Genomic DNA, 27,862 nt, shown 5'->3' with positions numbered 1-27,862 from the left:
CTGATGCAGAGCGGAGAGGGCAGGCTGGGGTCTAGGATCTGACCCTGTCCTGGATGTGAGCTGGGCCTGCAGCAACTGGTAACCAACTGGTTTTGGTGGAACACGTATGTTCAAAGGTTGTTTTAGTCGTGCAACAGAAAACTCAGATTGGCCAGATAATCTAGCTAGCTGTCTGGATTTACCCTGCAGAGATCTGAGGAGCATTTAACCATAGTCCTCATAAATCGACCAAAGTTTAAAATGTCAACACAAAGAAAGTGGAAGGTAACGGACATACGGCCGAAATGAGGGACATCCAGTGGAATTTCCGGCGGCACCTGAGCAATCCTGGAATGTTGTGTGTATATAGACTACACTACTAGTTACATTACTTTTGGATTACTCCATAACATCACCTGAGATGCACCATAACTTGCCAAATAACAATATAAAGTTAAACATCCAGATCAACACAAATCCTTATTATAATATGGACATACACAAGATCTCTCTTTTATGCTCTTTAATACCATAACGCTGACAACAAAGTTGTGAACATCAGCCCAAAATTAGTCAAAAACAAGGCTACAGTACTGGCAATCGTCCGCTCTTTATATCTTTGTATTTTGCCCAGTATGTTTTGTCGAAACAGGCAAGATTTTTTCCACTACTTACACAAGCTCATTTATCTCTGCTTTGTTTACCTGCTGTTGAAAATCAAGTTGGCTGCTTGACTGGTGTCGGCAACATGCTCTTTTCATCAGTGTCTCAGGGTCTGGGGGTCTTTAGCAACCAGCTCAGATTGGATGTTGTATTTTTGGCGGTGGAGAGGTGTTTGTGACCTGGGCACAATTTACACTTCACAATCAAGTTTTTGTCCTTTTGCGTAACTAATTTGAAGTAATGGGCATACCTCCACCCCTCAAAAGACGTCTTAAGCGGTGGCTCTGCCATTTTTTCCCCCGTCTCCTCAGATTAGTGTTACGCAAACACACACAAAAAGGGATGTTTGATTTGTTTTTCTCTCCTCCCGTTATGGAGATAGTTCAAGAACCAGTAACGCAAAAATTTCAATTCTTAAAAAAAATGATTTACTCATTTGCAGACAAATGTAATCTGATTACAGTACCCAACACTGGTCAGCACACAGTTTGAGGGCCAGCCCACTGACAAAGTCAGGTCCTGCTGCTTTCTTGGTGTTCCCATGCTTGAAATCCCTCCTGATGTCATGCTAGGAGAGGGAGATGGGTGTGAGAGGTGCAACCACCGTCCATTAACCTCTGCTTCAGCTGTTTTTGTTTAAAATGTGTTTAGCTGATTTGCTATAGGCACATCAGCACTTGACAAGGAGGAAGGGGGGCTTGCAATCTGTCATAGTTCTTAGACCTTGCCACATGCTTTTGGGGTTGCTCTGCTGAAATTGTAGATCCATTTTCTTCCCTTAGTCTCTTTTTGCCTCCTTTACTGCACCTCTCACATAGCCTGTAGGCTTCTGCTTTATAATTGTCCGTGTTTCCATGTTCTTCCAATTAATCTGTTATTTTGCGACCAAAATGGCAAGAAGAAATACTGAGAGGGTGCATTGCTTTCTGGAAAAAACAAAACAAACAAAAAAGCTTTAGACCGGTTGCCTGGAAACTATCTGTGATGGACAGTCGGAGAAAGGTACCTTAGGTAAGAAATGACCTTCTGTGTGCTGTGTGGCTGCTGCTAAAAGGCCACAGCTGTCTCCCTGGAGACCATTCCTATGGCAACGATTGTGTACTGCTAGCAGCTGGCCCACTCAGACGATATTCCTCATGATGATATGGGCTGTCCCACTGCGAAAAGGAACAACCTCTAATCAATAATCCGTAATAGCCATGTTGTCTCAGTTGACCCAGTAATCTCCATTTTAACTGATTCTAATCAAAGATGCACAGACAAACCAGGGTTAATAATAGTCTAGTGTAATGTAACACAAATCAGCTTGAATAATACTTCCACCGCCCACAGGATTTTTAGAAAATCCACATTCTTTTGTCTCACAAGGCTGTTTTAACAACTGGTATTAGACAGGGTGTGTTTAGGCTGAAGTTTCTATTCTTTTCTTAATTGAGTTTATCTCAGACGTGTTCTTTCAGATGGCTTGAGTTGTCTCTATATAACTTAATTATCCTCTTTTTTTCCCGGTCCATATTCCATTCCTTGTCGTGTAGCTTAAGTACAACTACTGAAAGCTAAGGCAAAGCACAATAAGCTTTAGAAGAAATGGTCAGAAAACATATTTACGTTTTTTTCTTCCTGTACCACTTACTGTGCATAACGTAAACAAAGCCCTGAAGCCCTGAAACAATGCAACATTTTCAAATGTAAAAAAAAACAAAAACAAATTTAAGACGTATCAAGCTAATCTTCATCCACAATATGACATTTTATACAAAATCCTATGTATTATTCTTTATCACTGTTCTATAAACACAGAATTTTGCCTGAAAAGTCTTTAATATGTGGGTCCATCGCACAGCTAAAGACCTCCACCAGCTGTATGTTCACAATGTCTAGGTAAATATCAGATAACGAAGAGGGCTCAGCTCAATGTCATTGTAATTATTCGACCACACGTCATTTTCAGTAATCAGTTTGTACTGAAATGTGTCCATTGTACTTATTTTAAATACAATCTCATAAAACAACACTTTGACACCCACAGTCAGTGTGGTCTATTAGATAATGTTGTAAAAGCTCACAAAGCCAGCAGTGAAAACGTGCTAGCAGATTAGCTTTCTAATGGTAGTGCTAGCTTTGTTGGTCACGTGATCTTCGCCTTTCAAGTTATAGTAGTTTGAGTCTCCCATCTGTGAGCCTTTTTCTTGCTTTTTATATTCACTCTTACATCTCCTCTGTTCTCTCACAACCTCACTTTGTCACCCATACATTTCATGTCTTTCCCCTCTCTCCACTCCACCTATTCAATTGTCCTTTTTTGTGTCCATTACTTTTCTCTCCCCCCTACTACTTCCTGTCCTAACCTCCTTAATTCCCCTTACCCAAGCAGGGCGGCTGTGGCAGAGGGCATTGATCTGGCCTGTGCAGCTTCATGCCTGCAGTAATTTAAGCAGATCTGATGTATCAGGGAGGTCCATGCCAGCCTATAATCAAATTTCAGACATTTTCTGAGAGACACAAATTTTGAAATGAGTTATACCTTCTTCCTGGTAGTGAGTGGATACTACTTAAATGTTAAAACCAATGTCCTGTTGCCTACAGATTCCGCATTCATTTGCAGATATCTGTTAATAGAGATTATTTATCTGTAAATCTAATATTAATTTCTTTAGTAATGACACCGTACATCCTGTAAATTATTCAAAATCACATTTATTCACAAGTTACATACATTCCAATAGAATATGTTTTTAAGTAGTGTAAAACTTCCACAGTAGCAGCAACAGGTATCCAAGGTTTTTACGTTTCCAGGGTAAACAGAGGAAGTGATATCTGCCTTGGTGACGTTGCTGGGTGTTCCTAATGGAAGAATTCTGTCAAGGGACGTTCCCGACATTCCCTGAACAGGGAGCAGGGAGTAATGTTTATGTACACTGTGGAATGGAATGCACTTTAGGTTTCCCGTATGATTTGTATTATTACTAGGAAACATTCACACCTGAAAGCATAAGTGCTTTTGATTTTCAAAAAGCCCGGTCCGAACTATGTTTAATGGAGGGTTTTCACTTATCACTTCAACTTTACACGTCACTTTTAATTTCCACCAAACAGTACTACTCATTGACAACATTAAGTCATTTACAGTCTATATATTCATAGATGTATCATGACTCAAAATCGGCATTACCACAATTATTAATGTAGTTTACTCCACAGTGCTGCTTCCTAGGCAACTGCTGCTTTGATCCGTCTTTGAGTTGGAACTGGCTATAGAAATAGCAGTGAAACAAGTCTGTGAATAATGGTTACAGAAACAGATAGTTACATAACTGTCCAGCTTTGGCTTGATTTCAGAGCATATACTGACGCAAGTGTCCGAAACAATTTTGCCGTCCATCTTGTGAGAGCACTGAATCACTTTAAAACTGTAAGGGAAAATAAATTCTGTTGCATCAGAAGGAAGCTGTGTTAAAAAATATGGCACTGTCAAAATGTAGGGCCCTCCTGGATTAATTGAAAATCCCCTTAACCGGATTAAATCATTTTAGGGGCTAACCCACACTCACATTCACACATACACATGCATGAACAAGCGTGAGCCCCCACACATAAGCTGATGTCAATATAATATAATTACTCATTGTGACAAGGAAGTGTAGTCAGTGTGATAGCAAGGGTGTTCTGTGTTGTAGTTAAAGGCTAAAGCTGTGAAACTGTGAGGATTAGAGTTAAAACAGACCAAAAATGGAATAATTGGTCGCATGGGAATAAATTGAGCCCCACAATTTATGCATGAAGAATTTAAGTTTGGTACTGTTTTTTGGAAAACTTCTTCACTTTTAGCACCTCAATAAAATCTGAGTATCTCAGCAGGGGTCCTATAAGACTACAAGTGTTGAGCGAAATTACAGAAATTATGCAAGTAATTTCTTTTCTTTTTTTTCTAGATTATTTTTAGGCCTTTACTGACAGGACAGCTGAAGAAATAAAAGGGGAGAATGACATGCAGCAAAGGGCCGCAGGTCTGAGTTGAACCCAGGCCCGCTGCGTGGAGGAGTAAACCTCTACATATGGGCGCCCGCTCTACCAACTGAGCTATCCGGATGCCCACTGCAAGTCATTTCACGATCAGGTGGTCCACACTTTGGTCCAGACTGAAAAATCTCAACACCTACTGGATGGATGGGCTGCAATGTGGAGGAAGGTCTGGCAATGCGAGACTAGCTGCTATTTAACCCAATGGGGCAATTGTGCACCCTTGATTTTTGTCCATTAAAAGTGATTGTTTTTGCCACAGACAGGCTCAGATTAAAAGTGTCTGACAACATTATCGATGTTGCAAGGTGACTTCTTGTCCAAAGACAGCGTTGTGGAGTGTGATGATGCAGATGTTGTTTTGGAGTGCAACAATTATAGGTTTGTGTTATCTAAAAGATTGTCAGTGGTTCAGCTAGAGGCCGTCCCGTTATATTAATTTTAAAGTAAATGAAAGTGCCACTTTTAAAGGAGTTGTGAGATCCAAATTTTAGTAAAATACACTTTTATTTGTATTTTTTTCAACATAAACCAGTTTGCATTTTTTCAATAATCTGATGTCAGGGCATTTCAAAGTGATTGATATAAAACCTACCAGCTAAAGCTATATCCCCTATTTATGAATATCATCAACATCATTATTAGATGTGTGTATGTTAGTAAAACAAGTGGCATCAATCAAGACCCTGTTCAATTAGTGTCAGGGTTGAGGAGAGGAGAGGAGAGGAGAGGAGAGGAGAGGAGAGGAGAGGAGAGGAGAGGTGCGGAGAGGAGAGGAGAGGAGAAGAGAGGAGGGGAGGGGAGGGTAGGGGAGGGGAGGATCTGTCCGGCAGCAGCAGCCAGCATCATGCAGGCTGCCGTCAATTCAGTCAATTTGGCAGACAGGCTGGAAGGTCCAGACTGTGGTTGTACAGGGCAGCTTTCCAATAAACCATCCTTATTTGTATCCCGGACTACCAAGATGTCTGTTCCCTATTGCCAACGATACCTCTTCTCCCAACAGTAGCTTCTGATGTAGCTGATGGTTGTAGCAGTGGAGCTGGCTGATTAATTCAACGGAGTGGATTTCCGCAGCTCGCTGCACACAGCGCGCGAGAGAGAAATGGGGAAATTGAGCAGGGGGAGAGAGAGAGAGAGCGTGTAAGAGAAAAGGAGAAAATGATGGAGGAAGGGTGTTAAGGAGGAGGGTCTTCGGGGGTGGGGAGAGAGTGAGAGGAAAGGGAGAATAGGAAAGAGAGAGTGTGTGGAGAGGGGGCGGAGGAAGAGAGAGAGAGAGAGAGAGAGAGACACACACACGCAGGCCCTGAAGCTGCTACTGATGCTGCTGCTGATGCTGCTGCTGCAGCCGTTTGACAATTCCCCACCCAGAGAGAGCAGGGAAGAAGGGAGGAGATCAGAGCAAGGAGAAAGAAGGAGTAAGCGACACCTCATCCAAGATGCTCCTGTGCTAGCAAACACTCACGGTAAATACCAATCCTTTATCACCACTCTGCTTCCTCTTTACGGCTGCTGTATTTCTCTGTCTCTGCATCATTTGGCCCGAGTGTGTTTGTGTTTGATTTAGCTCTGTTGAGTCCTATATATAGTGCACAGGGTTAGCATAGCCAAGCAGCTGGGGAAAACCTGTCTGTGCAGCTGCTGCAGGAGGAGACAGACATCTACAGAGAGGTGGAAAGGAGAGGAGGATTTGTACATTTTGTCTCTTCTGGGACTTGATGAGGAAAAAGCAACCTCCAGCTTCTCTGTTTCTTGACTGTAGCAGGGCCACCTGTTTGGAGTGTGTGTGGTGTGTGCGGTGTCTGTTGAAGGTAGTGGGGGTGGGGGGTTACGGTGTATGGGTCCAATGGTGTATTTGTGGCTTGGAAAGGTTAGTATGTACATGTGAGTGTGTGTGCGTGTGCATGGACTGTAGTGCTTCCCTTTTGACTGCTGTCAAATAATGAATTTCATCTTCCCATAGTAGGTGTGCACATGCAGAGTTATTATTTGTAAAACAGCATATGTAGACACATGTTCACATGAGCACTCAGACACACTGGGAGAGAAAAAAAATGTGTGGTGCTTTCTTAAACAAATTTAATGTGTGTGTGTGTGTGTGTGTGCGCATGCGTGTACGTGTGTGTGTGCTTTGGCGTTATCACCTCCTGTAACCTGAGCTTTTCCTGGTTCTTGCCTGCTCAGGGGTTGCCAGGTGTTGATGATGAATATTAACCCACTCGGGGCTGATTGACACTTGCTCTTCAGTTATTCATCCTCATAAAGTCTCTTGCTAAATGTGTTTGTGTGTGTGCACATGGTATACTCTGTACACTCGTTTTCCAGTTTATAAGTTAGCTAAAACTAATGCAGTGAATGAAGGCAGTGAATGAATACAGCCGCCCTTCAATTCCTACCTTCATGTTCAGTTTTTGTTGAAATAGTTTGAGACATATTGATTCAACTTTATGGTCCATTTGTAGGCTATAGTTTGTGGCACTGCTGAATTGTATTTATATATATACATATGTTGTATTGTCAGCCCACTTTATATTAGGTTTGGCTAAATATTTATTTAGAATTATTACACCTACACTTACAAACCGTTTTCCTTATTTAGATGATAAATACACCAACATCACATTTTTAATAATACGGTTTTTGGATCCTTCCCTCCCATGTTGCTGTCCATACTAGCTTTTGTATCTTTATATTTATTCCAAAAACATATCGCTGCTGCTTCTGTAAACGTGAAACATATTGCTTCCTGTGTGATAGCAGGTGTGTTAACCTGGTGTTTAGAGCTGCAAAGCTTTAACGCCTTTACTACTCAGTGAGCATTTATTTTGGTGAAAAGATTTGGATAGCAATTAAAACAAGTGGGCAAGGCTAAGCTAAAGCTTTGCTGACGGTTAAGTATAAAACAACAAAAGAGAACTCCACTGACGTATCTTGTCACGTCTCACTGTAAACCTTTCATGGTAAGAAAACTTAGTCCAATCACGTTTTGTTAGCGGAGCAACATTTCTTTCAAAGACCTCTTGATGAGTACAATAGATGTTGGTAGAGAAGGAATTGGTGCTTCGACAGTCTCTGTTTTGCAGCATTTTCCTGTGTTATTAGCGGTCTAACGTTCTCTTTCTCACTCTACCCTCTTTTGTCTCTCCCTTTGCTTTTTTGTTTACCACATGAAGGTATAAAAACCCGGTGGAAAAATTGATGGGAAAAAATTGTATATTCTCCCTTCTGATCGCGCTCCTCTTGCACCATTCTCCCATTTCTTCTCCCATTTCTTCATCCCCATGCGGCAGACTGGTTTGGCTGTGCCAGCTGACGTTCAGTTGGATGCGAGAGGGTGAGAAGGAGAGAACAGAGGAAAAGAAGGTTGGGGAAATTAAACTTGTGTTTTCAGTCTCATGGCTGATTTCCTTGCTCCTCTCCTGAGATTATCAGCGAGTCTGGCATCCAAATGACACCCTCTTCATCTAATCAAAACGTTCCTCAGGACATACAGCCACTGAAATAGTCCCTGAATAGAAACAGCCTCGTAGGGGTGTGGCAGCACATATTACACATATGCACACATGCAATAACATGTGGCGACAGAGAGTTGCACATCAGCATACCTTTGTGACTTTACACACAGACAATTACACGTTTCAAGGTTTACTCCCGATTACATGCCTTCATACACACTGTCCCACATTTCCGCTGTATTGTTAACAAGTGTATCCATGCATGCTTACACTTACTGTACTGTACTACACATCCACATCACTAAACATCCACATCATATAGAGTCGACTCAATGATGTGGGGGTTTTTGTACAACATTTCATTGCTTATTGTGCACATTCACTGTGCATCTTTGGTGTACTAACTATTCAGTCATCCTGCAGGTTTGAATAGCAAATAAATTAGGCAGCTTTTGTTTGCGATACGCTGGCTTACTTTCACACAATTCAAAGGGCATCAGATATGTTGGATTTGATACTTCATTGCTACTTTTTATCATCCTGACACTCCATACCTGAAAGAGAACAGTTTCTATAGCAACCCCATCATCCCCTCCCCTCACCCCCTTTGTTTGTGTGTGTGTGTGTGTGTGTGTGTGTGTGTGTGTGTGTGTGTGTGTGTGTGGACACGCAATGTGTGTAGCTCTGAATGCGAACACATGCCTAAATATGAGTGAGTGCTCTATTGATTGCTAGCATACACGCCATAAGTGTTGATGTCATTTAGCCAGCGGGGGAAGCAGAGAGGGAGACGATAAAGGAACATTTCCTCCGCACATTTCCTGGCAGCTTTTCAAGATACACAGAAGTTATATTAAAGGGAAGACAGAGAGCACTGCAGAGGGAAACAGAAAAAGGAGGGTGGGGCAAACAAGGAAAGTGAGAGGTGGAAGAGCGGGAGTGTAGTTAGTAAATGCATGTCTGATTGAAGTCTAAATACAAATACAGTTTAATAAAAAATAATACTAGGAGCACTTAATCTATCTTGTCATGCAGGTGGTGTACTTGCTCCTTTTCAAATTTCAGATTCCCCATTTCATGAAATAAATGGGTGCAGATGGGTATTTAGGCACTAATTGACCTGGTTAATTAATCAGATAATATTGCAATGTGATCTTTATCCAATGTATATAAAACAAATGTGTGTGTATATATATATATATATATATATATATATATATATATATATATATATATATATATTATTGGCATCTGTGTACGATAGTGTAGCAGACCAAAGTGCCTTTTTAAAAATGTCATTTTGTGACCTATGTGGTTTTGTATCGCTACATAATTTCACCATGGCACCACCAGGCAAGGTGAGCCTTTTAGCAAAGGAACACGCTGATAAAAGGCCTGTTAATTCTGCAGCACTAATTGTTTCCCGCTGTCTCCTGTACTTTATTTAGATTGTCTTCTCCCTCTCTTTCCCCTTTTTTTTCTCCTGTGGCTCCTTTCTCTCAAGATCACTACTTGATTACCTGTCTTGTGCCTCTGTCTTTCTCTACATTTTCCTTCACTTAACCCTTTCTTTCTTTCTTTCTTTCTTTCTTTCTTTCTTTCCTCCTTTCTTTCTTTCTTTCTTTCTTTCTGCCCCCAGCGTGTCTGGAAGGGCTTGAATGATTAAACATAGGACAGGAGCCTTTGGTGGACTGAACACCAAGGGCATCTAGATGGAGGATTGGAGGGAAGGAGGGAGAAAGGAGTACACCATGTCAGACAGACCAGCCTGTTCAGATACAGATGACATGACAGGACCTTTGCTCCTGTAACTGTCACCTATTGCTGTGTGTCACTGAGCCCTGCTCACTTGAGACATAAAACTTGGCCATTATGCATCTGCTGTGCAGCATTACAGGAGCCATTATAGAATACTCCATATTTGGATCATTGAATCATAAACAGAATTTTAAGCACACAAATATAGGTTAAAAATAGCAGATAGAAATCTGTTTTTACAGTAAAACCTTTTGTTGTACGCAGATGATGTGAACCAGATTTGGGAATTCGATGCCTGTAAGTGAGTATTTTTAAATTCAAAAGTCTCATTATCCAATTTCTTTTTTTTTGACGGGACATTCTTTAGACATCTGTGAGCTTGATGAGATGGCAGTCTGTGATAAATTAAACTGGTGCTTTGCATGTTTTGTTCAAAGGCTAGCGATGTAGTCATGGTAGCAGTCTCAATTCTTTTTTTCCTCGGTGTTGCATGGCAGCTGCATTGTTGCTCTGCTCACAAGAGGAACCATTTGGTAGTTTGTTTGCAATACTAATGTAAAAGAAATAGTAGGTAAATGCATAAAGGATGCAATGATTTATTTATGTAGCACTTTTAAATGTCAAACAGGCAGGATAGTAGTGAATGCAAGAGCAACAAAACAAGTAATAAAACCGAAATTACAGCAACAAAAGCAATTTATCTATTAAGAAATACGAAAAATATTCATGATCAACTTTAATATTGAACGCGGAAACTATTTGAAAGTTTAATGCTCATTTTTCATTTTATGCAAAGCAGAGAGGAACATGTAGTAGTCACTGGTTAGAGGAGCTGACAGACTTTAAGTCAATTAAGAAATGTATTCAGGGACTTCAATGTCTAGTGCCTGCTAGATTAAAATATATATAATTCTAAAATCTAGTGGCAGCCAATGGAAAGAGGCCAACAACCCTCTCCCAGCACTTTGTCTTTGTTAGAAGATGGTCTGCAGCATTTTGAAGTATCTGCTGATTAGTAGAAAATGCAAGTTTGGTACTGCCATTGCAGAAGTATTTTCATTTTCCATTTTTTTTGGAATAGGATATGCATACAGTAGGTGCAGTAGTTTTCTTTTTCTATATATAGAACTAGTTTGTAATCTCCCATAGAAACTAGTGGTGAGGAAACCTCTGCTAAGGCTCTGTCCGTGTATTTCGAGCATACTGTACATTTTAGCAACTGTGCAATGGGGTCAGATGTAAATTATTTAGAACCTTGTGCAGTATGTGTTGCTGCAGATTGGGGTCACGTGAGTATGTATTTGTGGTTGTTGTGTGTGTGTCTATGTATGCACATGTCGGGAAATGTGCGCATCCCTAGTCAGGTGTTGGTGTGTGAGAGTTTTATGGATTTGCTTGTGTGTGTGTGTGTGTGTGTTTGTGTTTGTGTGTGCACTTGTGTATTCTGAGCATGAAGTTCCATCCAAGCATTATGTGATCATGAAGGTCCATCCAAGCACATGTAATCCCTAACCAGCTCTTGGGCTGCTCATTAGCATTACCCTGATCTTCCTCAGAACTTATTTTCCAGCCCTCTGATATTCTCTGTGTGGCCTGAGGGAACAATAGGTCCTGTTCACATCAAATGTGTTATGTCATCAATGTGACTGGAAGCTTTGCTGCCCACGTCATGGGAGCCCTAGTTCACTTTCATTGCCTGCTCACTCAGTATGTACATACAGCGCACACACACTTCAGTATGCACATTCCCATGCCCTAATATTCCCCCTGGGGCATGTCGATTCTCAAGAGAGGTCAGTGTTTCGCCTGCAGGGCCCTCCATATACAGTACAGCTGGAACACCTCTACATATCACATACAATATAGTCAAAGTTAATATGCTCACTTGTTCCTTGTCTTTCTCCCTGGGCCTGTTCAAACCACTTCCAGATTGGATTTAGACACAGGACAAATTGCAGTTCACATCTGGCTTCAAATTGTGCCTCAAATGTCTCTTTTCTTTTGTTAACTGTTGGAAACTGTGACTGCTACTGCCATCTACATTAAAGGCCCTTTTACATAGGGCGAATATGGGCTGTTCCAGATGAAAGTTGACAGTCAGTCACAAAAGAAACATGGTGAAATCTTTGGACGCCAATCAAAAATGGTCGTCAGATTGTATTGTGAGTCCACAGTCTGATGATTTACAGCTTCGGTGACCAAAGTCAAAATCTAGCAAAATCCAGAATACGCTGATGAACTAGCGTGATGCTACTGCTTTTAAAAGCAGTTATGGGGTAAATGTAGGGTAAAAATGTTTTTTTACCCCACATTTACTTTGCAATATTGGCTTTTCATGTTTCCCTCATTCCCCTGGCTGATTCACAATCTCCTCTCTTTATTTTGCGAGGGTTTTTTTATGCATAAAAGTGCGCTATGGCCAAAGTATTAGTTTATGTTTTTGTTACATTTTTAGAACATGACAGTAGCTCAGGGGGATGATGTGAGTTGTTTGCATCTTTTTTTACATCAGCGCTATGGTTCATCAGGCATTCATTGCACAATCTGACAGAATGCAGATCAAAACTATTAGACCCATGATCTTGCACAGTTTGTCATGCAATTACCTTGTAAGCTTGTTGTTTTGCACAGTCTATACCAGGGGTGTCAAACTCATTTTCACTAAGGGCCACACTGGAAAAAGAGAATCACGCCAAGGGCCAGTTTATTTGTTTTTGTTCAGACTTTTTTTGTGGCTTTCTCAGACATTTGTCACCTTTTCTGTAAATTTGTTGCTTTTTCCGACATTTTTGTAAGCTTTTTGTCGCATTTTTGTTGACATGAAGCCCTACAAAAGTCATCAAAAGAGTTCCTTAGCCATCGTAGAATTTAGCAAATAGAGCAAAACAATGATAAATCTTTTTAACAACAACCTGTTTCACAGCCTGAATATGAAAACTCTCTCTCTCTGCCTCTGGGGGAATTTTTGAGTCTCAAAGTCTGCTTTGAATGACACGTAATTGCATTTTAAAAAACACTTTCCTGTGTTTTTGTTTTGGCGCACAACTAGGCGGGCCAAAAGGTATTGTGAACCCAAATTGATGTACGGGCCGGATCTAAATCCGCAAGGGGCCGGATTTGACCCGCGGCCTTGAGTTTGACACATGTGGTCTATACTGGAGATGCCTTAAGGCTACAACCAACAGTGGTTTTCATTGTTGCTCATTCAGCCGTTTCTTTTAGGCCTATATGCTCATCACAAACTGTGGCAGCATCATGTTAAAAAATGATTGTTGCTTGCAAATTGCAGATACTTTTTTGAATGCTACGATACTCTCACATGCTCACTCATTGGTTGCAATTATGCTGTTTGGTTTTTGTCACATTAATGAGAGAGGAAATTATCTCATGTTAAGTGCAGCTTGCATGTTGCAAATTTGTTGTAATGGGGCCCCTGCTTAAGAAAATGATAACCACAGCTATTTTGTATCTTGCCTTAGATGTGGGCCTCAAACTTTACATTAGTTTGACATGTGAAAACCAGCTCCGCTTTGTTACTGTATGGTCACATCTTTGGAGACTTAAAAGCAAACACTGTATAAACTGTATATATATATTTACAACACAAGAACAAGCATTAGAGAATCCAGGCAGAGCTCAGATGAGAAACAGGAGAAGCGACAGAGGAGGTTGAAGAGTGAGGTGAATGAGGATGTGTGTTACGTGGAGGAGAAGTTAATCTCTCCTGGCGGTAGCGCCGGCCTCTCCCTGCCTTTCCTCGGTCTTCTCTCCTCCATAAAACTGTGAATTGTCTTCTGCTCTCTGAGAGGCAGGCAGTGGAACTCACATGCACACACTAAAACACACGCGACAGGATGTAGAAAAACCAGGGTGTTTAAACAAAACACTAGCTGTTTGATTTTTGCTTAAGAGAGGAGGTGAGCAAAATTTTAAACTACATATCCCATGAGGCTCTATATTTGTGTCTTTAAACACATAATTCTTGGTAAAATCTTGAGTATGTGGTTTCACTGAGAACAACATACTTTCTGTACAGGGATTCCTTCCCTGTAAGATTTTGTTTGTGCATAAAATGTTCGCTGCCACATTGACCTGATGTGTAGTCTTTTGGGCTTGAGACATTGTTAATATTAAATGTATGTGACTGCATAGGCCGGGTTTTCATTCAAGCTCCAGTTGATTCACATCATTAAATCTGCAGGAGTTAGTCACAAATTGCATATTTAGACATGTTTTTCAAACCTTTATTTGCATATTCACCAACAACAGTGGGTTTCCTCAAATTATTAGGGTACATACAGTTTTAACTTCATATAGTGTGTATGTGTGTTTATTATGTGAGGTATTTCTTGCCACATTAATCATTTTTAAGGATTTTGAATCCTTGGATTCAGATGAGAAGTCTGAAACAGTGTGGTCTAGACCTAGTCTATCTGTAAAGTGTATCGAGATAACTTGTTATGAATTGATACTAGAAATAAAATTGAATTGAATTGAATTGAAACACTGGATACAAAAGAGCTTAAGGCTGATGTATGGCTGGAGATGCTAGTTATGCAACTCATTCATGCTTGCACACACTCACACGCAGCCACGCGCACACACACACACACACACACACACACACACACACACACACACACACACACACACACACACACACACACACAAACACACAAACAAGATTAGCCACACGTTAATGTTTTATGAATGAGGCACCTGCAGAGACACATTAGTGGCATAGGTTGACACATAAAGGGGAATATTTTGATAGCATGTTGATGAATAATCTATTGATGACATTATGGTAACAGTCACGGTGAACTGCACTTCATTAGAAGCACAAAGAAAAACTGAGAAGAATGCAAAAGAATGCAAAAGGTTGCAGTCAAAATCTGAAAGATGGATTTTCCAAATTCAAATGGAACACTTGAACACAACACAACTTAAAGGTTAAACAAAATCACTGTTTGTGAATGTACTGTACTGTGCAGCTGTTGTAAAGTAGCTGTCCAGGTGTAATTCATGTGATGTAAACCATGGGACAACAATAACAGCATTATAATGATTGATCGCAAAATGCTCCTGACACTTGCAACAGTCAAAGAAGCTGATACAATAAATCTCAAATGTCCCTCATTTTCATAACCATTCCATAAGTGGGGATGTACACATCCCCCTTGAAAGTGTGTATTATTTTGGATATGTTATATTGTTGTTAATGGTTGTGCAATCTACAGTGCATTTTTCTACTGGTAGTTTTATGTTTTAATCCATTAACACTAATTCTTATAATACTGCCAACCATTTTCAAACTGAATGTCTTTTTAAGATTTTGTCCCCCTCTAGTCGGTTATTGGTTTCTTTTCATTTCAGTATGGTATGGGTCTTGAAATATGCTTGACACAGGTGATCCATCAATGTGAAAATATACTTGTGATACTCTAGCTACATGGTACCACAGTTGCAATCATTTTGAGGTTTTGCAAAGGGCAACAGTTCCTGCTCAGAACTGCATTACCACATCATAATATAACAGAACAAGAATGTACTGTATATAGTGTGTATCCTTGAGGTCTAACAAACCTGTTGATACATTTCTTTCCTCATAACACAGGGCAAAGCTGATTTAGTGTATGTGAATATTTTAAAGGGCATATATTATGAAAAGTGCTTGTGCACAGACATTTTGGTATTTGGACACACTGTGAAATCAGACAGCACAGTCAGTTTGTTGTGGGCTGCATAGATCAGAAAACATGGGATTCACAATTGCGATTCACGTCCATATTTTATACAGTTTATTGACACAACTTGCAAAATCACAGTTGTATTGTTGACTGTGAAAGCCAATTCTATAGTTCTTAGTTTTTTCAGCATCTGTCCTGATCTATAGTAGTTTAAAAGGCCCCAGTTAAGGAACTGTCCATGGTCCTGACTGCTCCAGACATTAGACAGTGCTGAACAGACGGCTGATGTTGCAGCAGCTATTAGTGGTGGGGAAGTCGTGGCTTTGCCTCCATTTGCCCATTCTCCAACCCACATAAGTGCAGAACAATCTCTGACACAGATACACATACAACAGTTGTTGGTATGCACACACACACACACACACACACACACACACACACACACACACACACACACACACACACACACACACACACACACTAACTGTAGTCGTCCTATTAAACCACTCAGCACAAAGTGAAGTGGATAGCAGTGCTGGAAGTTATCTGTTTATAATTTCACAATATTTCAAATAAGATTGAAATAATCTGAAACAGTAGCGTGGAGCCTTTTGTTTGAGGATCAGTTTAAACGACCAGTCTGCGCTGTCTTAAATAAAAGTTACAAAGAAATACAGAGAGGAGATTATGCTTTATCTATGGGTTGAGAGTGAGTTGAGGTCTTTGTACAGAACGTAAATGTGTCTAATATGATCTCTTCTCCAAACTTAAGTTAAGTCATGAACTCCAGTTTAACTTTCACATGGAGTTGCTGTTAGAAAAAGAAAACTAAAGTATTATATAGTGTGATCAATTGCAGTAATCAGTATGCTGCAAAAGTTTATATATTATATATAAGATTATATATGAATTCATATGAATGTCATATCTTCACTTATTACATTTGATGGACACACGGTACATCTCTGCTTGTCTGGGACTTTACTGGTGCTCCCACTGAAGACAGCAGATGTCATCAGTGTCTTTCAAACCACAGTTAAGTGGAACAAAGTGTTTCCACCGTGACATCTGATTAATGACAATCCCCCTGGGAGTTGAAGGAGAGCAGCAGCAATCCTCTGCCCACAAAAAAAAAAATCCCATTTAAAATCAGCAGCAGCCATTGTAGAAATATCTGCACCAATTATTTCATCCTTCATCTATTCTCCATTAAAACTGCAGCATAGATCCTCTTGGGAAAATTCAGGAATTTACCAGTATGATAAAAAAAATTCTATTTCTAAATTAAGCAAATTCAAGATCCTATCCGTGTCATTTTCTGTTGGCTTTCAAGAGAAATTATTTGAATGTTGCAGTTAATGCCCATGCATGTCTGTTTTATTCTTACCGTAAGTGGCACATTTACAATTCCAAAGCATTAACACTTCTTTAAATACATTAGAAGCCTGCATCGCTGTAAAATACAGCATGTACAAGAAAAGCCTTTACTTCTATAAACAGCTATGAGGACAGAAGTAAATTTGATTAAACAAAACTGGGTGTGCTCTGTAATGAAGAGAGATTCATATTTAACACAATTTGGATCAGTATGAATATGTGTCAGTACATTTAAGTACAAGTACATCAAATCCAATCATTTTCAATAACTTTCTACTCAACTTCTCATCATCAGGGAATCAGAACCCAACTGGAAATACCTGGAGCAAAATAACCATTTGATTTACTGACATCTCGTTGGCCAAATCAAAGTAACTTCCTGCTCTGGTTTGGACCAGAGCACACATATGATATTATGATAACCAGAAGCACTGCCTAAATCTAATATGTTCTAATTGTGTTATATGTGGCTCAGCTCGGCTCCTTTCCCTTCAACAGATCACAGATCACAATATGGTTTTGGTTCGAAACAAATGAAGGATTTTTAAAATGACAGTTATGCTCCACCCAAAATGTATCTCTTGAGGATAAAAAAAAAGAAAGTTTGAAGAGCAGAGGCAGTAAAAACTTCACAGTTGTAATGGATTCTCAGCAACCTTGTCAAGCTCGTGAGCAGGGGCTGGTGTTGCTGCTCTGCTTTGTCAGCTCTAAGTCGATTCCAATCATTAGCATCTCATTGTAAGTTTTGTCTGGGTTTGCTCTCAAAGGTGACTTTATAAATGAGCTGGTAGAGTACAGTAATTCCCAGTGCTAACCTTTGACCTCTTTATACTGTAAGATGATCAAAAACACTTTACTAAAATATGTTTTTGAAGTAAAAGATACTCTCCAAAGATGCAAAGATGACAGGGCTAAAGCAAAAGCGTATTCGCTTTTTAAAACAGCTAGCATGTTCAAAGGTAACAAAATTAGCATCTCTAAACTCAAAATTTTACATATTATGTCCTGTTTGTTTAATCCGTACAAAAAAAGTGTAAAACAACACCTTTTTTTCAGGGAAACAGCTAGCCTGGTTGGATAGAGCCAGGCTATCAGGATCACAGGTTGGCTGTTTCTGCCTGTTGCCAGCTTAGCCTTTATGCTAAGCTAAGCTAACATCTCCTGGCTGTAGCTGAATATTTAGTATAAGTGTTATGAGAGCGGTATCAATTCGCTTTATCTAACTCTTGGCAAGAAAGCGTAGATAATTAGCGCATTTCCCAAAATGATAACTATTCATTTAAAGCTTTAAAGTCTGGCCAGTTGTGGAAAAGTTACCAATAATTGTTTTTATGAACCATATTGGAAAATGCTACTCCTGATGCAGACTTTTATTGAAATTGAAACAGAGGAGTGGCTTCTATGGGTACACAGTAGATTCTGGGACTTTAGAAGCTCAGTGAGAGGCCACAGTGAGCAGAGCAGATTTAGGGCCAGCAGCTAAATTAGTTTGGGGAGATAATGATAATGATGGGGGTGATGGAAGGGAAAGTGCATGCATCTGTGTGTGTGTGTGTGTGTGTGTGTGTGTGTGTGTGTGTGTGTGTGTGTGTGTGTGTGTGTGTGTGTGTGTGTGCGTGTGCGTGACACAGAGATAGATAGAGAGAAAAGACAGAAGAGGAAGGAAGAAAGAAGTTGTCAGAGTAAATTAGTCATTACTGGTGTTGAGGTCTGTCCCCCTAGCCTGTCCAATCTTTCTGCACGCACATATGGATCTCAAATTTTACAACCACATGCAGATTCACACACACACACACACACACACACACACACACGCTGTTATTCCCCTGTTAAGTTGTTTATCCTTAAAGACAAGGGCTCATTGTTATATCTTTTATATATTCAATCCAGATTTCTCTGTTTGTTTGTGCATATTGAAGGTTTAAATTGGCACAGGAATGGGTGTGCATCTCCCTTGGCATAGCAGTGTGTTTTCAAGATGTTATGAAGTGTTATGCAGAGCTGTGAATGTGTGATTCACTGGAAGCGGGAGGCAGTGGATAAGCAGACATCATTCCCAAGGCCCATAAAAAGAACCCTTTAAAAGGTCAGTCTTTTTTCTTTCTTTTGTGATCACAGCAGCCTTAACCGTGTCCTAAAATGTCTTTGTCTCGACCTGTCCATCCCTTCTTTCCAGTTATCTTTACATCCCTGCCAACCCCCACCACACGTACTTGTGGTGTCAACTACAAGGCCATGTCCTGTGGTGTCAGCACAGAGGACAACTGCAGCTGGCACCTCATGATGTGCCATGTCTCCATAATTAGCAGTCAAAGGCAGAAGAACAAGATCATTTTTGGCTGCGACTGTAGCTAGGTGTGGTTCAGTACACTAGGTGTTCTGTAGTCTGCAGTGATGTGATGCGGAGACAGCGTTACACAATAAGAGCAGCGAGTGAACTCACTCACCAGTCTCTGTGTCTTCCTGTCCTTGTCTGTTCTCTATCTGTGTCTCGGTTTGATTGTGTCTTCCTCCGACAGCCCTGGCTGTCTCTCTGCCTGCAAACAAAGAGATGGATGAACCTGGCTGGCCCCTCACTTTGTTTTTTTCCTCTCTTCTCCTCTTGGCTTGCGTTTATTGAGTTCCCTCGATTTGCACTGATAAATTTGATCATAAACCTCTGAGCTGCACAATCCTTTCTCGTGCAGACGCTGATATACAGATATATTGAACTCCTCTTTTGCTCGAGTATATCATAGCAATCAGGCTCAAGAGAGCGTGTTGCATGTATATGTGGTGTACCACAGTGTTTACATGGTGCAGCTCATCCGTGTAGAATAAAAGCAACACAGACAGCTGTGCTTTATTGAACTATAATGCATCATTGTCAGATTGTATTTTTTTTTTTTACCAGTTTATATCACATATTTAGAAGGCAATTAGATTCAATTCTCTTTTGGAGACTATAAATCAGCATGTTTTTATTTTGGGGGCTATATTTTTAGATCAATTAGACACGTAGAAATCAAACCCTCCTGGTCTTGAATCCACCTTTTTATCCTGCTTGACATACCAGAAAAATAAAAGCGGTGATGGAGTCCTGTTGCTTTTTGTTTAAAGACAAAGCTGAATAGAGAAAAAGCCTGCCTGCTATTATAAATGACTTATCCACATATTATAGTCGGGATGCTGAGAATGCCAATCAACAGTATGAGCTCAGTGCACTAGCATGAAGTGGTATTATGTGCCAGGATATGACCAGTTGAATGCTCAGAGCCGTGATAGGAGGAGAGCGTTGCCCTAGTTTCAGTCTGGCGTAATTATGTAATGCTTGAGTACCTGCAGCACCAGCGGCATGACAACTTCTCAATGTGAATCTGGGCAACGGAGAGCGCAGACAGCAACTACACACCGCCACCCAATCCTTTTTACGTGGTATGCAACTTAATCTCATCTTGAGCTCGCTAGCTCTTTACTGACATTATGCACTCATTTGCTTATTTAGCATTCAGCGGACACATTCAGCACTCTCTTATTCCATCCTTTCATCTCCTCTGTTTCTTTTTTCCGCATATTTGTCCATCAAACCTGTTTCCCCACTTCCTATTCCTCTCTCCGACCATCCCTCAATCCCAGCATCCTTCCTTTAACCGTCCATCCGTCTCTCTCCTCATCTCTTTCTTCCTGTGTCCCCCCCTTTTTTTTTAGCTCTCCCACTCCATTCCTAATGCCACATACCAAATGGAGGGTGACAGTATGCAGCTGTGGGTTTTTGTCCTCCAGACAGCATCTTAGAGGAAAGCTTAGCCCCCCCCCAACACACACACAGGCGTACAGATGGAGGGAGGGGTCGGCACTAACCTAAGTCTTTCATCTGTCGCTTGTATAATAGTTGTTAAGATGGAGTTGCGCTGTGTGGCGTGCATACATGATGCGGTCAGACACAAAAGTCTTTGCAATGAAGGAAGATGACGTATCATAATGTAACACATTAAAGTCTCTTTTGTTTCTCTTGTTTCTTCTTCAGAGAGCAAAGCTCCATGCTGCCTTGCAGGAGAAAAATCATCTGAACCTTGAGCTGATCAACCACCACCTGAAGACGTCCAAGTATGACCAGGTATGGTATTCAGACATGGCAGCGTACAAGCAAGGACTCACACGTAATGATGATCAATGGTCAGCCAGGCCATAATCAATGGTGAAATCTATTGTATATTTCACTACAAGTGATATAGGGGATATGTAGCACATGCACACATGTGCTACATAAATGGCTGTTACATCAGTCATATGTTGGAATCTGTAATCCATCTCTACAGATCCATACACCTGCATCATGTTATCGTGTGTTACCTCTTCATGTTCTTTTATTGCCTCTTCACACACAGGATGTATACATGTGCTATTAATGTCATGTCTTCCATCTTATACACACATGCACACACACACACACACACAGCTACATTTCCTCTCTTGCTACATTTCCTCTCCCATTATTATTTTTTTTGAGATTATTTTTATTTCCACCTTTAATAGACAGGACAGCTAGGTAAGAAAGGGGGGAAGACATGCAGGAAATCGTCACAGGTCGGACTCGAACCCTGGACCTCTGCGTCAAGGCATAAACCTCTATGTATATGTGCGCCTGCTCTACCAACTGAGCCAACCCAGCCACCCATTATTTTGTCTTTACTGGCACAGTCAGCCAGAGTCTCCCACTTCACACATGCATATACATAAACAGGCACACATACCCAGACGGAGACAGTCTGTGATGGTAGGCGATTAGCTATTCTGGCGCTAATATGTGACTTTCACAGAGGGGGCAGATTTGACACGTGTCCAGGGACTCGGCTCGGAGCTTTTGCTTCACCGTGCAATCTGTGCACCGACAAGGTGGGCACAGAGATGAAACAGAAGTGGGGCAAAAGTGTGTCCAGTCCCTCCAGATGATAAAGTATCAATGAGTGTGACTGGCTTGTAAGGGCAATCCTGGGCAAAGACATAGGCAGCATGTGGTGGGCAGTGCATAGAGAGAAAATGAAGGGATGAATAAGGGAAAAGACACAGAATATGAGAATGAAAAAGGAAGAAAAGAGAAACATGAGTATTTGTCAGAATTCAACTATTAACAATAAACTGTGGATATCTGACAAAAGGAAATATAAATACTCATAATCACAGTATTTATCGTAGGGCTCGGACTGGACTCAATGTTCATGTTATTGTGTCCATCCCTGTACAGATTCGCCAATGGTGCGTCACGGTGTTGTGTGTTAACTTTGACAATGGTTTAAATTTTTGAAGAAATACTTAAATATTACTGATTAAATAGGACAGCGAAGGACAGAATATTTATCTAATTTAGATTAGAATATTTATTTAAGGGAGACACTGAAATGCTAAAACATGGTTTTAGTACCAGACCACTGTTTTAATGTTTGATTTTATGTCTTGCTCTATTCTGCGCTTATATTGTGTTTTAGTTTTTTTTACTCACCTGATTTAATTATGCTATGAAGCGTCTTTTGGTATCTAGATAAATGCTTGAAAAAGATTATTATGTTGCTTGTCCGACATGTTGTTTAGCTCAGATGGTATTTCTGCTCCAGTCATGAATTACACAATATAAATGAACTCATTTCCTTTGCAACAGTCTAGTTCTATGCACTTTGAGCAAGCTTATCTATTATCTATTGTACACTCATCGCTTTTGCTAGTTAATGAGATGATTGGTGTTTGGCTGAGGGATGGTTCTGGTCGATCCTATGAGGCCACCTTTAGAGGAACCAGCTTAGCTCAAGGCCTCTGACTGATGGAGAAAAGAAAGGCAAAACGCTCAAGTCAGCAGCTCTGTCTCATCAAGGCTAAATTGAAATGTGCTGATTAATTTCTCTTCAGACTGTGAACTCCCAATCAACCCTCCAGCAAAAAAAGAGAAAAGAACAGATTCATAAATGCAGAAAGTAGGTCTACTGGCGGAACAAACCTCATAACAGTTGCATGCCTTTTTCCCTCTTAAACAAAAAACTGAATAGTGGGTACATTTTGAAGCTCTTTAAAGTGACTAAATGTAACTTTCAGTTTGTGTTGATTGTAGCGGCCGCTTTGGACAAAAGCGGTATCGTTTTTACCACACCTGCTGTCGTAAAGGTCTTTTCTTTACAGTGCTGTATTACCCACTGTATATTACCAAGTTAGTGTTACCGGGAGGTCATATAGTCGCAATGAATGTTTTGCTCAGACAGAAAATCATTCATTTACAATAAGAGAATACGTTACAGATGCATCGTTGCATTTTGAAGTGTTGCATATGATAACTTAGCCTACTTTGGATGTATTGTGATTCATGAGCTAAACCTTGTAACGTTATCACTGTCTCTGTGTCACGAGCCAAAGCATTAAGAGTTTGTTGTAGCAACGAACGTAATAATAATATAGCGCATTTCATGAAACCCACGGACGCCTAACACAAGCACAGAGGAACAAGGGAAAAGAAAATAGTAGGCCAACACAAACACGGATTGAAAATATTCAATATAATTTATTGTAGGCTACTGACGTACAACCACATTGCGCGTTGTAAAGTTATTTTATGAATGAACTAGACATATTACATACCTGAGGGCCAATCCGGGAGGGGTTTTCAATCATTTACAATCCCATAACTGTCTCCATCTGTTGAAAGCCAGACCGAGATTGACTCGGGTTTTCCGCCGAAATCTGTGACCCGTCAGAATGTGTTACTGTAGAGCTGGTCTACCTGCTGTAAATCACTTTGTGACTAAACTGGAAAATCCGGACCCGGGCAAAGGCATTAATAAAAACTATATAAAAATAGCGTTCTTGTCACTGTTAGTTTCGTTTGCAGTTACAGGTCATTTATGATCATCAGATTAAAAAAATACACAGTTTCAGTAACATTTCAAAGTTACATATGGTAAATTTAAGTAAAAAAAAACCTTACTATTTGCCTGTGTCTCCACTTTTTTATGACCGTTTACATCCATGTTGTTAATAATCCTCTTAACCTCCTCTTGCTCTTTTTTTTTTTATCTTGTCTCTCCCTCCCTTGCATCTGTTCACGTACTGTAGGTGCGATCCGACTATGACCAGCTGAGACAGAGCTTTGCTGTAGTGAGCCAGGAGAGAGACGTGGCCCAGCAGCAGAGGAGCCAACTCCAAGACAAAGTGGAAGACCTGGAACAGGTTCTAAAGGTGAGACGACGCTGCATTTATGTTTGCCTTCATCCCATATACCCCAAAATACAAAATCGCTTAAGTCTTCTTTTAAAAACTCCAGCTCTTCATCTTTCTATTCACCCCTCTATTTCAGGGGTCTTCAATGTTTTTTTAAGCCAAGGACCCCTTAACTGAAAGAGAGACAGAGCAGGGACCCCCTACTACATATCTTGTATAAAATGAAGTTGTGTATTAAACTGAGCCTACAATAACGTGTAGGGCTGCCTAAAGCCTTTATACATACCTTTTTTGCCTAGAATACTAAGGTATTAAAATAGCCTTCAAATTGTTGATTTTGTAAATCATGTTTTAATGTTAAAACATATATGTGGCACAGTAAATTCTATAAATCCTTGAATCTGTGGATGGCCTTAGTGACTACTTTACCTATAGGCCAGTAAGCAGTGGGGATTTATATTTGCTAATAATATGTTGGATTCATGTTAAGACTTTTCAAAAATTAACAATAATTTGGAGGCCCCGCTATAATTGACTCTGAGGACCCCCTCGGGGTCCCAAACCCAATGTTGAAGATTCCTGCTCTGTTTCAGTGTCTCCTCCCTCCACCAGTATTCTTCTGTGCGTTTGTAATTTTATCCCTGCATTTTATATTCTTTACAAGTGACATGTTAGTATATATTTCCTATTTTTATTTTAAGTTTGATGAAGTTTTCATGTACATACAGTATCCTTTAACTTCTTCACATTTTGTCAAATCCTGTCCCTGATTTCTCACTAAATGACAACTCTGAGTCCTGAGTCATCTTTACTGTAGTGCTGTGATAGTTTTAGTGACATGGCAGTAAAAAAAAAAAAAGCCCCAGCTCCAAATACCTGTCAGTAAGAATTTAACCTGAAGAAACTCTTGGATTACTTGATCAAAGGATTCCAATTTGCCATTTTTCAAATATCCCCCAAGGAACGAGTTTCCTTTCTCTCCCCACATTTAATGATCTGCAGTTATGGATTAAATTATATAGATCAATCTAAATTTTGTTCAAGGATTGATCGTATACATCTGGAATAGTTTCTACCTCGTCTCTTCTGTTCTTTGGCGGAGAAGACCACTGAGCAATGTGTCTCACCCTAAATGTCTTACTGCTGAGTAGGCAAAGCAAAAGAATTAGGAGACCCAAGCCTAAACCCTTTATCTTACTTTATCACCACTGGTTTTATTTGTCCTCTTTTCACTGACATACTGTATATCTCACTACGTTTCTCCAGCATTCCCACCGGCAATCATTCATCCCTCACTTCACTGGTTCTGTTCGGCTCACACCATTCATCAGATTTTGAGAGTTTTTTCTTCTGTATACATCCCCATCTCCCATGTTTGTTTTCTGAGAAAACTTTAGAAGGAAAAGTGATGCAACTCATGAGGTGAAGTGTCATCTGATTCACGGAGAGGCTCTTTTTTCATTGTGTTATGTTCTGCCAATAGTAATCAGACACAGTCTCACTGCGCCGCGAGAAGCACTCTCATTACAAATCCTCGCCTCCCTACATCTCCTATCGATTGTCTGTTTGTCAGGATATTTGAGAGAGAAATGTGCCCATCTGAGGAAAACTGACCTGCTCTCTAATACAGCAAAGCAAGGTTTGTCACTTTCTCATTGTGTATTGATTATAAAGACAAAGAGACTATTTAGAGAAAATTACACATGGCGATGTGGGTGGAGAAAGCAGAGATGGAGGAGACACCCCATTTAAAAAAAAAAAAATGGAAAAAGACAGACTTGATTTAAAAAACATAAAAGGGTTATTCAGTCAAAACTAATGAGTCGCAGCACTGTCAATCTTGGTTTTAATCTGGTAACAAAAGACTTATTGACGTATGTATTCTATGGGGGAATTACCACTCGAGTCAGCATGAGCACATCTTATTCTGGGACTTTCTATCATACAAAAGGTGTGAAGGGAAAGACAAATGCATAGTGGCTCTTCGATGGTAAAATTGTCACTGATGAGAACAATCTGTATAATTAAGCAGTGTTAGTAGCGGCTAGTGTAGCCTCGAGCTGCTAGCCACAAGCAGAGATGAGGAGTGAGCTACAGAGGTCTGGTAAAATCACTTTTTTCCTACTCCACAGCCCCAGATTGCTTTAATTTCACAAAACTGTAGTCTTCACTGAGGTTGCCTTAAGCAACATCACTTAAGACAATTCAAGATCAGACTTTGTGCAGCTCCTTCTGGAGCCACGAAAGGCTTAATACAACGTATGTTTCACATATACAGCAGTACTCCCCAAGGCCTGTAAATATACTTTAATTTATAAAATGGGTGAAGTTCCCCTTTAAGTCTGATAAGTCCAAATTCTCAGGTTTCAGGGCAAGATCTTTGTCTTGGTTGTGTTACACCCTAATGGCATTTTTGCAACACATTGTGCATCTCCTCTTGCATTGAGCCTTTAGTAGTCTAAGGGCTGGAGCTGCAGGCTTGTGTAAGACAGGTTATTGGTTTAAAACCAATGTCCGTTTCTGTTGTAACATGACATCACAGGGGGTTTGCTGAAAATGTAGGCGAGTGCATCAAGCCCTCCCTGAATATCCAAGAAAAAAAAGTCTTAGTTTTCACTAAGATTCCAGTGACAGCCGCGCTCAGCCAGCCCAGTCCTCCACAGCTTAGAACTTCTCCCTGATTATGCAAAGCAGTGGCTGCCTGCTCAGGACACCTCCAAGCCACTCCGGGAGGTAAAGAGGCTTTTCTTTTCTTTTTTTCTAGGGAGAGAGAACACAGAGAGAGAAAACTGATGGATCTTTTAAAGCTGTCTTTTCTTCTTAAGCCCACAGAAACATCTTACGGCCTTAACTCTGTTTCTGCGAGATGTGGCAGCTGGTCGTGACTCCACGGATAGATGCTTTATAGTCATGACTCGGCTAATTTGGGAAAGGGTAGATTTCATTTTTAGGATCAGCGTGGGTGACCATGTGTAACAGCTTTGTCTGAGTCAGTTCGGAGTGTACACTGGGTTGCATCTGATAGACATACATTACAAACAATATGAAGAACTAACACTGAATGACACGCTTTACTTTACTTCCACAGTGAACTCAACGCTATAGTGCTTCAGATTTCAAAATCTGACTTTAAAGGAATAGTTTGACATTTTGGGAAAACAAAAAGGTTTATTTGCTTTCTTGCCGAAAGGGGATACTGTCAAAAATCATCTCGAAATAACATCCTTCAACGTGTCCACATCCCCTCCCTCTCTTCGTTACTCTCCCAGCGTATGCACCAGGCTGTAGAGCTGAAGCAGCAGCTGCAGATAGAGCATGAACGAGCCTTGGTGGCCCTTCACACCAAGCAGAAGGAGATCAACCAACTGCAAAAGGTATGGCCATATGGATAAACAGAAAATTGGTCATTGAAAGCTTATTTGTTTTTATGCTTTTGACGTAACCCTCCTTTGTCATTGATTTTGTGATAAGAGCGGCGATGAACTGAAGCTCCTCGTTCAGTAATTGATGTGTCAGTAGCCAGTTTGTGCTGAATCTCTGTCGTTGAATCACTGCTACTCTATCAGAAAATATGAAGACCTCCGAAAGCTGTCGTAACATTTTTGTTAGAAATGCAGTTCCAGCACCTTTCGTATTGTTTGATAGTGTGATGTAGAGCTCTCTGCTAAAAATGTTGCCTTTCTAGTTGTTGATACATTTATACACCGTGTCAACATCTTCTTTTTCTAGCTGTTGTATTCTGTC

At 40.4% G+C, this 27,862-nt stretch overlaps 1 protein-coding gene across 1 annotated transcript in view; it reads left to right on the top strand.

The window, feature by feature from the left end:
* Nucleotides 1-27,862, top strand: part of LOC114571323 (RIMS-binding protein 2) — a 65,268-nt gene that overhangs the window by 15,738 nt on the left and 21,668 nt on the right. Inside the window, exons 5-7 of the mRNA XM_028602224.1 lie at nucleotides 20,946-21,035; nucleotides 24,014-24,136; nucleotides 27,388-27,492. Coding sequence (XP_028458025.1) covers nucleotides 20,946-21,035; nucleotides 24,014-24,136; nucleotides 27,388-27,492 — 318 coding nt within the window. The remainder of the gene's footprint in view (nucleotides 1-20,945; nucleotides 21,036-24,013; nucleotides 24,137-27,387; nucleotides 27,493-27,862) is intronic.

This window comes from Perca flavescens, chromosome 16 (genome assembly GCF_004354835.1).
Source record: "Perca flavescens isolate YP-PL-M2 chromosome 16, PFLA_1.0, whole genome shotgun sequence".
NCBI lineage: Eukaryota > Metazoa > Chordata > Actinopteri > Perciformes > Percidae > Perca > Perca flavescens.
Note: the sequence above shows the minus strand (reverse complement) of the source record. Positions and strands in the feature narration are given on the sequence as shown.